Source organism: Tachysurus fulvidraco, chromosome 20, assembly GCF_022655615.1.
Source record: "Tachysurus fulvidraco isolate hzauxx_2018 chromosome 20, HZAU_PFXX_2.0, whole genome shotgun sequence".
NCBI lineage: Eukaryota > Metazoa > Chordata > Actinopteri > Siluriformes > Bagridae > Tachysurus > Tachysurus fulvidraco.
The window spans coordinates 18977268-18991018 of record NC_062537.1 but is presented as its reverse complement, the minus strand read 5'-3'; the positions used below and the strand labels follow the sequence as shown (position 1 = coordinate 18991018).

At 40.6% G+C, this 13751-nt stretch overlaps 2 protein-coding genes across 2 annotated transcripts; one reads left to right on the top strand and one right to left on the bottom strand.

Moving 5' to 3' along the window:
• Window positions 1-5017: 5017 nt before the first annotated feature.
• LOC113633924 (cell wall protein RBR3-like) lies at window positions 5018-8389 on the top strand. Its single transcript, XM_027132575.2, has 3 exons — window positions 5018-5140; window positions 5232-5287; window positions 5367-8389. The coding sequence occupies exons 1-3, from the start codon at window positions 5121-5123 to the stop codon at window positions 8225-8227; spliced, it is 2937 nt and encodes a 978-aa protein (XP_026988376.2). The 5' UTR covers window positions 5018-5120; the 3' UTR covers window positions 8228-8389.
• Window positions 8390-10433: 2044 nt separating this feature from the next.
• Window positions 10434-12987, bottom strand: LOC113633939 (phospholipase A2-like). Its single transcript, XM_027132596.2, has 4 exons — window positions 12839-12987; window positions 12262-12409; window positions 10772-10905; window positions 10434-10669 (listed from the first exon to the last, which is right to left on the bottom strand). The coding sequence occupies exons 1-4, from the start codon at window positions 12885-12887 to the stop codon at window positions 10551-10553; spliced, it is 450 nt and encodes a 149-aa protein (XP_026988397.1). The 5' UTR covers window positions 12888-12987; the 3' UTR covers window positions 10434-10550.
• Window positions 12988-13751: the final 764 nt, after the last annotated feature.

Below are 13751 nucleotides of genomic sequence, written 5' to 3'. Positions count from 1 at the left end.
ACTGCTTGAGGAAGCTGGCAAAGTTCAATGTGTATAAGTGCTGGAAACTCTTTTTTACAGGTCTTTTGTTGAGTCAGTTGTTACCTTCTCCTTAATCTGCTGGTATGGGTCCATTACTGTAAAACAAAAAAAAACAGCACTGTTCTGTATTAGTCGAGGTTAATTAAGGTGAGCAGCGGCATCACAGGTTCTAGGCAGAAAGGTCTGGAGGAACTTTATCAGAAGCAGATGTTAAGGAGGGTTGAGTCTATCTTGTCAGATAATTCTCATCAGATGTTGCCATTGGGATTATGCTTTAAACTCCCAAAATCCAGAACCAACAGATATATGCCCCTTTTCCACCGAGGCAGTTCGAGTGCAGGTTCGGAGCCTAATTTAGAACCAGTTCTTTCTGTTTCGACCGCCAAAGCACCGGCTCCGACCCAGGAAAAGTGCTTCTTAAGTAGCACCAAAACGTCGCTGGTCTAGACTTAAGAACCGCTTGCGTCAGGAGCTGTGGGCGGGGCTACTGTTAGCGCGTTTGATAATGTACCTTAAGTATACTAATGTTTAATACACTTTTACTTTACCGCGATATGATACATTATCAGCACACATGATAGTAGGTAGCTACATGCTAAGGCTAACTTTTTTTCTGTGTTAATGATAAAATAACGTTATGTACTTTCTCGATTACAACCTCCGTTTATACAGATTACACGGAGCCGAACGTACACGTTTTATTCGCCGTGTTTGGATGCCAATGTAGGTTCACAAAGCCATGAGCATTAACAGTAAAGCAACATCCGCCATTGTTGTTTTGTTTGTGTTTGCCGCTGCTGCGCTAACGTTGCTGGGACACGTGACACGTATACAGTGACGTCACACTCGGCGCTGTGATGGCTCTCTAGCCGGTGGAAAGGCAAACCGGTTCTTAGAAGGTTCGCCAGTGGAACCAACTTTGAACCAGCACCAGCGCGAGAACCAGCACCCGGTTCTTTTTGGTGGAAAAGAGGCTCTAAACACTCTTTTGTTCCTGCAGCCATTCTGCTTCTCAATTCTACAAAGAATAAAAGATAACTTTATTATTTACTGTTTGTTTATTGGTTAATTGGTTTTATTATTTTAACTATGCCTGCATAGTAGGCAATCTTTTGTATTGTTGTTGTGTGTGTGTGATTGTGTGTGATTTGTTCACTATCTGTTGCATAATGAATTGCCCATTGATTGGGAGACAAATAAAGATTTGAAATGAAATGAAAATATTGCGATGAAATGTAAATAGGAAACAATGATGTAGATAGTAAAGTATTCCTAAAATATAAATGGAGTCTGCTTGGAAAAGTCTTTATTTTTCCCATTTGATTTAATTACTATATCACTCTGTATGAATAGAGATGTGCACAGTTGTTTTCTTTATCCCACTCCCACTCTATTCAAATAATTGTTTTTTTTATTATTATTTACTAAAATTATGTGTTCACTTCTTTGCATTGCATTTACTATCGATTCTTACTCAGCTGCTGTAGTTTAGCAGCAGATATTCATTCACAGATACTCTTGAGGCTGGAGGGGAACATGGAAGTTCAACTTCTGGTTAGTTATCACCCTGGAATCACCTCCCGGATTGTAGGTTATGTATACATCTCATCCTCCAACCAACAAAGGCTGGTTATTGAGCTATGAGGATTGATCTATTTTCTGACACGAGTTTCCTTGTTGTGTCCTCTCACTTCGACAATCACTGACTTCTGAGCTATACCATATGGCCAAACGTATGGACAGTAGACAGTGACACTCATATGTTGGCCTTCTCAAAACTGTTGCGCCAAACTTAGCTTGGTTCAAAGCCTTTCCAGCATGGCAGTGTCTCTGTGCACAAAGTGAGGTCTATGAAGACATGGTTTGTCAAAGTTGGAAAGGAAGACATTAAGTGTCCTACAAAAAGCCCTGACTCTGACTTAACCCCATTAAACACCTTAGGGATGAACTCCAACTACATATACTGTATATAGATAGAGGCCAGATATATAAATAATTTACTTAGGAGACATTCAGCTATTACAAATTGTTGAACAATATTGTATTCATTTCAACCAGACACAATTTTACTGTTTATTGATGGAAAAATATTTAGCTTTAGAGTAATATGATCGTGAATTGTAGATCATATAATAAAATATAGGGGAAAATAGGTACTCTATAGTATACTCTATAGTACTCTAATATAGCATGATAAGGAGATAAGGGTTACCTACAGATGAGAGGGAGACAGAGTAATCAGTTATCATTTTTTCCTAGTAATTGTAATAAGATTTGGCTATGATAAAAAGAATAGATATTTACTGCATTTTGATCATTCATTCATATTCTACCTCTTATCCGAACTTCTCGGGTCACGGGGAGCCTGTGCCTATCTTAGGCGTCATTGGGCATCGAGGCAGGATACACCCTGGATGGAGTGCCAACCCATCACAGGGCACACACACACTCTCATTCACACACACACACTACGGACAATTTTCCAAAGATGCCAATCAACCTACCATGCATGTCTTTGGACCGGGGAAGGAAACCGGAGTACCTGGAGGAAACCCCCGAGGCACGGGGAGAACATGCAAACTCCACACACACAAGAAGGAGGTGCTAAAATCTTCAATGTGATGAATGTCGAAATGTCATCTATCTCCTGTGTTACAGCACCATCCACTGTTTTATTTCTGTAGTACTTTTCTTATGTTTACTGTATTTTCATTAAGTACCGTTTGCTATTTATATATATTTCTATAATCACATCCAAGTGCTATGAGACTATATCCACAACAGGTATCATTGAAATAATTTAAGTGCTTGCAGCCCTTAACATAAATGTCTCAATAGGTTTATGTTATACCTATCCTCCTGTGGGTGAATACCCTGGCAATCCATTATAGCAATCCATGATTTAATATTTAAGATATTACCCCGGGAGGCACGGTGGCTTAGTGGTTGGCACGTTCGCCTCTGACCTGTGTGTGTGGAGTTTGCATGTTCTCCCCGTGCCTCGGGGGTTTCCTCCGGGTTCTCCGGTTTCCTCCCCCGGTCCAAAGACATGCATGGTAGGTTTATTGGCATCTCTGGAAAATTGGTGTGAGTGTGTGAGTGAATGAGAGTGTGTTTGTGCCCTGCAATGGGTTGGCACTCCATCCAAGAGTATCCTGCCTCGATGCCCGATGGCGCCTGAGATAGGCACAGGCTCCCCGTGACCCGAGAAGTTTGGATAAGCGAATGAATGAATGAATGAATGAATGAATGAATGAATGAATGAATGAATGAATGAATGAATGAATGAAGATATAACCCGAATAATTACATAGCTACAACCTCCTACAAAAAATCCACCCAACCTTCACTCTTCTAAGAAGGTGTCCAATAGATTTTGTAGCCATAAATCAATGAGTAAGAACAGGAACTGATGAGAGGTGAGAAGGCCGGGGACACATTTGATAATCCGCTTTATCCCCAAATTGTTCACGGTTAAGATCAAGACTGAAGTTTCAACTTTGTTGAAACAAATTTAAGAAGATCCACATATGATTGTGATGGACAGTTGTCCACATACTTTTGTCCATATAGTGTCTAGATCCTTTCATCTGTAAAAGTAAGATGTAATATTGTGGACCAGTGGCTGGTACGGGTTTGCATGAAATGATGATTTCTGCAGAAATTCTCGAACAGCTTGGCTAGTATTCCCCTAAACTGTCCTAAACAGCTACATACATAGAGTAGAAGTTATATATTTAATATATCCTCCATTGCACAACTAGGATTTGGCAAGATTCCTACAACATATGGCATAAGCATATACATTACAGTATGTCAACAGTAGGCGGGCATCTTTCACAAACATGTGACCTCAATGTTCTAACCTCGGTTCAGTTTTAACTCTACTGTTACACATGTATCCTGGTTCTATATATTTTTAACATTTTTAATTACAAATAAATTAATTAGCTAGATATGGTAAATAAAACTTATTTAACTTTAGGTGTTTCACTTAAACTTTGAGTCTAGCTCTACAACACGGGCCTAGCTACGCAGAATGGGTTTTTATAGGCCAGTCTGCTTCTAATCCTCAGGTACAGTCCTCAGATTTTTCAATATTTAATGACATTTAATGGCAATCATCCAGGAACAACATCATCACAGTACCAGAGTATTCCACCTCAGTCCCAGTCATCATACCATCCTAGCACCATAACACAGGTTTCAGCAGACCATACCAGCCTAGATCTGCATCAAAGGTTTCTGCAAGCCAGACTGCTTCGACATCTTGGGCTCAAGGCATCTATCAGGCTGCAAAATGGCATATTATAAATCCCTCTGGACCTCAGACTTGGGTACTGAATGTCTAAACCAACTTAAATCCTGTAACTGAATACCTGTGTAATTTTGTAAGCAATCTAGAAGAATGTTGTGATCTATAGTGTCGAACGCAGCACTAAGGTAAAGTAGAACTAATCGAGAAATGCAGTCTTGGTCATTTGGTAACTTTAACAAGTGCAGCTTCTGTGCTATGAAGGGGACCGAAACTTTTCAAAAATATTGTTCTCTCATAAGAAGGAGCACAGAATTCCATTCTACCAGAATGTGTGTCATGTTGGGTATGTATATATGTTTACTGATGCAATATTGATGTACCTGGAGCTGGTGGTTTTCAAATATTTGTCTGATTTCTGTAGTTATTACCTGCTATTGTTTTTCATCGATTTTAATTTGCACTCTAATATTTGTTCATGTTTCTCTTTATTGCTGAAAAGGTCCTGAATTGCCAATGAGTAGGTTCTAAAATAATGATGCATTGAGACATGCAAATAATTAGCTGCTTCTTTATTGTATCTTTAGACTCAAATTACTACTAAGTGAGTGGTGCCTTTAAAAAAGTTGGTTCCTCTCTCCTGCAAATCTAGTAGACAAGACTAAAGAAAAACAAGGTTGTTTAGGACCCAGGAGAGACAGAAGTATTAGTTGTCTGTGACATGTGACCAGCTGAAACTAATTATATAAGTAGCACGTTTAATTTAGAGGAGGTTTTGTATGTGGACACGGTGTTACTTTTGTGTTAGTAGTGTGGCTTTCTTTTGTTAAGCATACTTTGAGATATGTCATGGATAATGAAGAGGTATGAATCGAGTGTTTTTTCCATGCTTTTTTTTTTTTAATAACACAACTCAAGTATGTAACTTTGTTGGATAATGTTTATTTTCTTTCAGGCTCCATCTAATTTTCATTGCTTTGGTTCTTTGGGGAAATGCAAATAGATTTGGAGGTAAATTAACACTTAATAGTCATGTGCACTGTACTTTATACTGTACACTATAACCTAAAACTGACTTTATCTCTTATAGTGTGGAACAGAACCTTTGTTGTGGGTTGGCAAGCTGTAGATTTTAATACCACGGGGGACCAAAATTTTCAGCTTGCTACACGTGTTCAACCTTTTGAGCTACTGGCTAGAAAAAGTGCAAATGGAAATGCTGTAGGAGGAAATTCAGAAAGTCTTCTGCTTGCTTCTGAAGTCCAAACTGCTCAACATGATTCTAGTTTTGTTCAGTCTTCTGTTGAAAATTCTAATAGTCAAGCTGCTACTACAAACCAAAACCAGGACAAGGCTGAGGTGTCAACATCAAAGATCTACTGGTTTGATTCTCTAAAGACTGAAAGTACTGGCACTTTGCTCTCTCAAGCTCAGTCTGCAGCCACACCAAACCTGGCATATGGATCCCAAACCCATTCAACATATGAGGCTCACTCTACAATACCTGTTTCTGCTTCTACTTCTCAAGCACAGTCTGTGGGTGCTTCAACATTGTATCAAGGTTTAACCTCTGGCAGGTATTTGCCTCCATTGTCCCAGAGCATTCCATCCTCCTCCCAGTCTGTGGTCAGTACAAACCAAATTACTGGATTCCCAAACCAGACCTCATACCAGCCTAGCACCACAACACAGGTTTCAGCAGGTCAATCGGTTTCTACTGCTCAGGCACAATCCACATTGTATCAAGGTTTAACATCTGGCAGGTATTTGCCTTCACTGAACCAGAGCATTCCATACTCCGCGCAGTCTGTGGCCAGTACAAACCAAATGTCTGGATTCCATTGGCCTAGCACCACAACACAGGTTTCAGCAGGTCAGTCTGCTTCGTCGCAGGCACAGTCCATGGGTGCTTCAACATTGTATCATGGTTTAACCTCTGGCAGGTATTTGCCTCCACTGAACCAGAGCATTCCATCCTCCTCCCAGTCTGTGGTCAGTGAAAACCCTATATTTGGATTCCAAAATCAGACCTCATACCAGCCTAGCACTACTACACAGGTTTCAGCTGGCCAATCTGTTTCTGTGTCCCAGGTGCAGGGTAGCTATGGGGCTGAAACATCAGGACATACTAAATGGTATAACATTTTACCTGGTCAGACGATTCCATCCTCTTCCCAAGTGTCTGAAATCCAGAGGCAGTCATTAAACCTACCTAGCTCTGCACCAGTCTGGGCAGGTCAGTCTACTTCTACATCTCAAGCACAGTCCACGGGTGCTTCAACATTGTATCATGGTTTAACATCTGGCAGGTATTTGCCTTCACTGAACCAGAGCATTCCATACTCCTCCCAGTCTGTGGCCAATACAAACCAAATGTCTGGATTCCATTGGCCTAGCACTACAACACGGGTTTCAGCAGGTCAGGCTGCTTCATTTCAAGCACAGTCTGTGGGTGCTTCAACATTGTATCAAGGTTTAACATCTGGCAGGTATTTGCCTTCACTGTCCCAGAGCATTCCATCCTCCTCCCAGTCTGTGGTCAGTACAAACCAAATTACTGGATTCCCAAACCAGACCTCGTACCAGCCTAGCACCACAACACAGGTTTCAGCAGGTCAATCTGTTTCTACTGCTCAGGCACAATCCATGGGTGCTTCAACATTGTATCAAGGTTTAACATCTGGCAGGTATTTGCCTCCACTGTCCCAGAGCATTCCATCCTCCTCCCAGTCTGTGGTCAGTGAAAACCCTATATTTGGATTCCAAAATCAGACCTCATACCAGCCTAGCACTACAACACAGGTTTCAGCTGGCCAATCTGTTTCTGTGTCCCAGGTGCAGGGTAGCTATGGGGCTGAAACATCAGGACATACTAAATGGTATAACATTTTACCTGGTCAGACGATTCCATCCTCTTCCCAAGTGTCTGAAATCCAGAGGCAGTCATTAAACCTACCTAGCTCTGCACCAGTTTGGGCAGGTCAGTCTACTTCTACATCTCAAGCACAATCCATGGGTGCTTCGACATTGTATCATGGTTTAACATCTGGCAGGTATTTGCCTTCACTGAACCAGAGCATTCCATACTCTGCCCAGTCTGTGGCCAGTACAAACCAAATGTCTGGATTCCATTGGCCTAGCACTACAACACAGGTTTCAGCAGGTCAGTCTGCTTCATCGCAGGCACAGTCCATGGGTGCTTCGACATTGTATCAAGGTTTAACCTCTGGCAGGTATTTGCCTTCACTGGACCAGAGCATTCCATCCTCCTCCCAGTCTGTGGTCAGTGAAAACCCTATATTTGGATTCCAAAATCAGAACTCATACAGGCCTAGTACCACAACACAGGTTTTAGCAGGTCAGTCTGTTTCTACATCTCAAGCACAGTCCATGGGTGCTTCGACATTGTATCAAGGTCTAACTTCTGGCAGGTATTTGCCTTCACTGGACCAGAGCATTTCCTCCTCCTCCCAGTCTGTGGACAGTACAAACCAAATCTCTGGATTTAACCAGCCTAGCACTACAACAGCAGTTTCAGCAGGCCAGACTGCATTTACATCTCAGTCAGAGTCCATTGGGGGTTTATTGGGTCAAGGTCTAACCTCTGGCAGGTATTTGACTTCATTGGCCCAGAGCATTCCATCTTCCTCCCAGTCTGTGGTCAGTACAAACCGAATCTCTGGATGGCAGAATCAGATGACCTACCAGCCTAGCACTACAACACAGGATTCAGATGCCAATTCTGTTTCTATATCTCATGGTAGCAATGGGGCTGAAACATCAGGACATGCCAATTGGTACACAAGTTTACCTGGGCAGACTCTTGCATCCTCCTCCCAAGCGTCTGAAATCCAGAAGCCATCATTAAACCCACTGATCGCAAAACAACTTTGGGCAGGTCAGTCTGTTTCTATATCTCAGGCTCCTTTCCAGCACACATTGCCCCAGTAATGCTGCAACTCTGGGCCCTCCCAAGCAGCTCAAATGTGCTTTAAATATTAAGTGCTGCCATTACTGAAGACTGCTGATCTCTGAATATTTCCTCATTTGTGGTACATTATTGGTTACTTGGATGCTTGTCTGAGTATTTTGTAATAAATGGAGAATGCCCAATTTTTGCCTTTGGTTTCATTTTTTTCAATTTTACTACACAACACAAGTCAATGTTTTCAGTATTTGGATTTAGTTCAGTCTCTAACATGATCATTATTTATTTTCACTGAAATTGTCCTACCATTTATGGTCACAGAATAAACTTACCTTCAGCAGCCTTTTAAGTATAAAAAATAATTAATCGGTACATGTAGTGTGTATAGACATGACTTGAAGATTGCTGTACACCACCACAACCCATCTAATTTGAAGGTGCTGATTCAGTTTTGACTTTAATAATCATTTAAACATTCAGCATGACCGTCACTCCTTATTCAATAAACAAGAGTGTTCAGAGTGGTTGAGGGTCAAGTTTGTCCCACCAAACCATGCCTTTATGGAGCTCAGGCTGTCCACAAGGGGGTGGTCATTTGGTATGTATTAGACCTCTTATTTCCAGTAAAGGGAAATTCATAATGCATAATTGATTTGGCACAGTATGGACAAACGTATCCTATTTAAACTCTTCATTTGTACAGTCCACACCTGTTCCATACAATCCTAAATGTTTCATTCATACTTTTATTGTGTATAGTTGTGCCATATATTTGTTTGACCATGTAATTGGAAGCATTAATGATATAATGGCACTGAAAAAGTGTTGTGATGAGAGGGTAACATTTATTGGATAATGTTTGGATAGAGGCTTTTATAAGATAACATACATGGACAAAATATTTGCTCTAATCATTTATTTGCAGAAATCACTTGACAGGGTTTTGCTTCCTCATGATATTCAGACATGGCAATGTACCTTACCATGCCAATGGGCCTTACAACCACATGCACAGATGAACATCTCATACTAATGTTGTCTAAGAGAGAAAAATGAAATACATCATTAAAAACTAATTCTACTCACTAACTTTTTCAGGTTGCAGGTATTAGTGTCTTTGTCATAATTATATGCGTAGGTTTCATAATTAGGATTCCACTAGGATACAATAAGTATTTTCAAAGCCATGCAGATTGAATGCATGCTAAATGATTTCTATGTGTTGCATGATGAATTCAGTGTAGACTAGCTGGTGTTCATGGGGCTCTATAAATAATGTGGTATCCAAAAAATGTTTAAATCCTCATAACATATGAACTACATTCAAACTCCCCTAAACAAGCATAGCATGCAAAGGATGAAAGTTGGTTTTCAACCTGTCCATTGATAGCGGTTCCTGAGCCACCCAAATCACAACAGCCATAGTGTGTATAGTCTAGGGCTTGCCAGCTATGGGGATTTACAAAAATTATCTAAATTCTAATATGGTCCTAATATGTTGAATAATATCAGTACAGTGACATCAGTATTTAACATAATTTTATTCATTCATTCATTCATTCATTCATTCATTTTCTACCGCTTATCCGAACTTCTCGGGTCACGGGGAGCCTGTGCCTATCTCAGGCGTCATCGGGCATCGAGGCAGGATACACACTGCCAGCACGTCGCACGTCGCCAGCCGCACGTCGCCAGCCACATGTCGCAAGCGGTCTTGGCAAACAGAAGAGAGGTTGGAAAAGGACTCGAGTCGATGCACACACACTAGATACAGTAGTTCGGGTCTTCTCGGGTCCGTTCGGTAAAAACACATTCATTTTAAATTACCCGATACCAGATGCCGCTATTATTATACCCGACCCGTGTCCGAGGCACACGTGAAACTTTTAGACCCGAACCTGCTCGGGTCTCGGGTCGGACCACGGGTTTTCGGATCTAAGTGGACCCGTGAAGAACCTCTAGTATGCACCTACTATAGGTCATATTTTATTTCTTGGTGATATAACATCTTTTGGCGAAATGTACATCTGAGCACTTATACCTTAGTGACTCATTTAATCATGTTTATTCTGTAATGGGTGCAACACACAAGTACAAACATACACTTGATCTTGTCCTGTCGTTTGTATAGTACATATTATTATGGGATAAATAGGTTTAATATTATTTATTATTAGATTTTTTTATGAGATGAAGAAATATTACAGAATGAGAAATCACAGCAGCTGCTTATCATAAGCTGTTTATTCCTTGAGTGGACATAAATAATTACTGAGACAGTTTTTTGTCAGCTTTTATGTCATACTCATGTTTGCTATGTGGTATAGTGTGTAAGTTGTCTGTAAATTATTTGCAGCGGTCACTGGACGCATGCTTGTTTTCCTCGTGGTACTCATTCACAGAAAAGCACTCTGCAACCTTCCGGTCACACTCACAGACGAACATCTCACAGGCATTGTTGTTGCCTGAGAGAGAGAGAAAGAAAGGAAATATAACAGTAAATTATAACAGTACTCAGTACTAAAAATGTTCACTCTGAGCTAAAAGGTATTTAGATCATCACTCACTCTTGCAGGTGATTGTCTTAGTGTTTTTATCACAGTTATAGGAGTAGATCTCAGTATAAGGGTTGTCTAGGATTGGCCAGCATGAATCATCTTGCATGGCATCACTGTAGCACTTGTCATGTACCTGACAGCATCTGTAGATGGAAAGAACTGCGTAATTCAGTAAATTCTAAAACATCCTACTAAAATATTTGTCAGTATGTTGGACCAGCAAAGAGCTTTTGTATTCATTAGTTTTCCCCCAAAACTTTGGTGGTTTGGCTAAATAGATTAACTGCCCCTGGGTATAAATAAGTGTGTGAATATGTCAGTGCATGGTCCCCTTGGTGTATTCCTGGCTCATGCCCAGAGTTCCCAAGATGGACCCTGGGTTCACAACAAGCAGTTACTTAAAAGGAGAGTGAGAATGTTTAGGATAAAAAAAGTAATTGGGACTGAATTTCCTTCATTCATTCATTCATTTTTTACCCCTTATCCGAACTTCTCGGGTCACGGGGAGCCTGTGCCTACGTCATCGGGCATCAAGGCAGGATACACCCTGGATGGAGTGCCAACCCATCACAGGGCACACACACACACTCTCATTCACTCACACACTCACACACTACGGGCAATTTTTCCAGAGATGCCAATCAACCTACCATGCATGTCTTTGGACCGGGGGAGGAAACCGGAGTACCCGGAGGAAACCCCCGAGGCACGGGGAGAACATGCAAACTCCACACACACAAGGCAGAGTCGGGAATCGAACCCCCAACCCTGGAGGTGTGAGGCAAACGACTACCACGACTACCTTAGTGCTAACCACTTAGCCACCGTGCCCTCCTGGGACTGAATTTGTTTACAGTTTTTATCTTTTAACTTCAAAAAAGAAAAAAGATATGTGCGAATGAATGTTTATAACTTGTTATAGTAGGAGAACTAGATGTGGTTCAGGAGGAAAGAATCACTTTGGGATGTGCTGCGGAATCCTCGCTCCGTAACATTAAGTAAAACCTCAGACATGGAAGAGGTGAAAAATCGATTCAAAATGGAATACATAGAACTAGATCTGCTCCACGGTACTGTATATAGATATCAAGTAAGTCTGGGTAAATTATAGATTCCTCACTGAAATTATTAGCCATTTTTTGCTATAAAAATAATTAATCTAATGAAAAAAAAAATATTATATAAAAATTATTAATCTGATTATTTTTGCTACAATTTTTATTATTTTTTTATTTTTAATTAATTCACCTTAAAGCCATAATTACAAGAAATGTGTACCTAGTAAATGATGAATGATAAATCATTTATTGACCTACTCTATAGTTCAGACCTGTACAACATCCTTCAGTATTGTTCAAGAAATACATTCACATTCTTATTTTCAAGTTCGCACCGTAGACATTTCATGTCAAAGGTAACAAAACCATGCAAGGTAGAACATCAGATATCACACATTCAATGAATTATGGTCTAGGCAAGCATAAAAGGTGGTTTTCAACCTGTCCAGATCATCAAGAGGGGTCCCTGAGCCACCATAACCACAGTAGCAGCCGTAGTCAGCGTAGTCTAGGGCTGGCCAGCTATGGGGCTTGACACAGAGGATCATACCCCTGAGTTGCCATAGCGCCCTGTAGTCAAGAGCCTGAGCTGTATCACAGACATAAATAAAGATAAGTCTTGGGTAAATCCAATTTTAATTCACCAAGATTCTGGACATAGTCATGGTACAATCCCATCTTCACAAAATAAAGACAGTAATCTTCATCTCATAGACAGCTCGTTCATCTCAGCATATCCAAACCCATTCATCTGATCTTTCCTAAAAATTGCTCAAGGATTTGTTGCCTTTGTAGCCAGAAGTTAATAATGTAATCTCTCGTTTAAGGTTTAGTAAGAAACAGGAAAATACACTACCATTAAATTTCTTTGGTTCCCTCAAATTTTATAATTCTACAACCAAAGGGAAAAAGATACCAGACCCTAATTCTGTACTATCACATTATGATTTCAGCATTTCACTAATTTTTCAATCCTTTGGTCTGCCCTCAGTTTTTAATAAAAAGTCAATGCACTTGCCAATAGTAATGCCAAAAACCAACAGGAGGACCATATGGAGGGTCTTCATGGTGTCCTTTGGAAAGGTTCACTGAAAATCAAACTTTAGCAACTTCTCATTATGTAGTCACAACGTAGCCTTGAAAGCTTTAACCTGCTCAGATAACGTAGATTTGCCAGTATATTAATTTCACTGAACATGTGGATACAAGGCTGGAAATTCTCACAACCTGAGAAACCCTACCTTATCTCAGGACACCCTGGTATTATACAGTAGGCACTCCGATAGGCACGCAGATTTGCTGTGGGTTTTTTTTCTCTCTGGAATGCCTCTGCTTTCCCATATGCTTTAGGAATTGGTTCTATTTAAAAGTGACCCATCAATAATAACATTTGAATAATGAAACTATGGTAGTCCCCTGGTTGGAAATGATAAGGGCAAGTGATTGAAGTCTTGTGAAGACTTTTGTTGCTTCGATAAACCTGATCAAACTTATCGGTGGGTTAGCAGATAGCCAACATGGTTAGTGCATGGAAAACATCCAGGAAAGGTGTTCTCCAGGACAAGGGTTTGGAAGATAAAGATATATGGATTTCCACTCACCAGTGGTAAAAATTCAAAGGAATCATCCGGAACAACGAGAGACATCTACAGAATTAAAGTAAGCTCCAGTGGTTTGCAGTTGAGGTCTGATCTGGCATGGTAAGGAATGCAAGCATGGCAGCAACACCAAAAAACGATTTTTAGACCCTTATCGTTCACGGCAAAATCTGCGACCCTATCTTTTTTCTAATTATTATTACAGCAATAGTACTGTACATTGACAGCCCGGTCGAATCATTCATACATTCATTCATTTTTTACCGCTCATCTGAACTTCTCGGGTCACGGGGAGCCTGTGCCTATCTCAGGCGTCATCGGGCATCGAGGCAG

Coding starts and splice junctions, on each gene's coding strand:
- LOC113633924 (XM_027132575.2), top strand. CDS start 5,121: ATGTCATGGATAATGAAGAG. Junction 5,141..5,231: donor ATGTCATGGATAATGAAGAG/GTATGAATCGAG, acceptor ATTTTCTTTCAG/GCTCCATCTAATTTTCATTG. Junction 5,288..5,366: donor AAATGCAAATAGATTTGGAG/GTAAATTAACAC, acceptor TATCTCTTATAG/TGTGGAACAGAACCTTTGTT.
- LOC113633939 (XM_027132596.2), bottom strand. CDS start 12,887: ATGAAGACCCTCCATATGGTCCTCCTGTTGGTTTTTGGCATTACTATT. Junction 12,410..12,838: donor GGTTTTTGGCATTACTATTG/GCAAGTGCATTG, acceptor TCTGTGATACAG/CTCAGGCTCTTGACTACAGG. Junction 10,670..10,771: donor TAAGACAATCACCTGCAAGA/GTGAGTGATGAT, acceptor TCTCTCTCTCAG/GCAACAACAATGCCTGTGAG.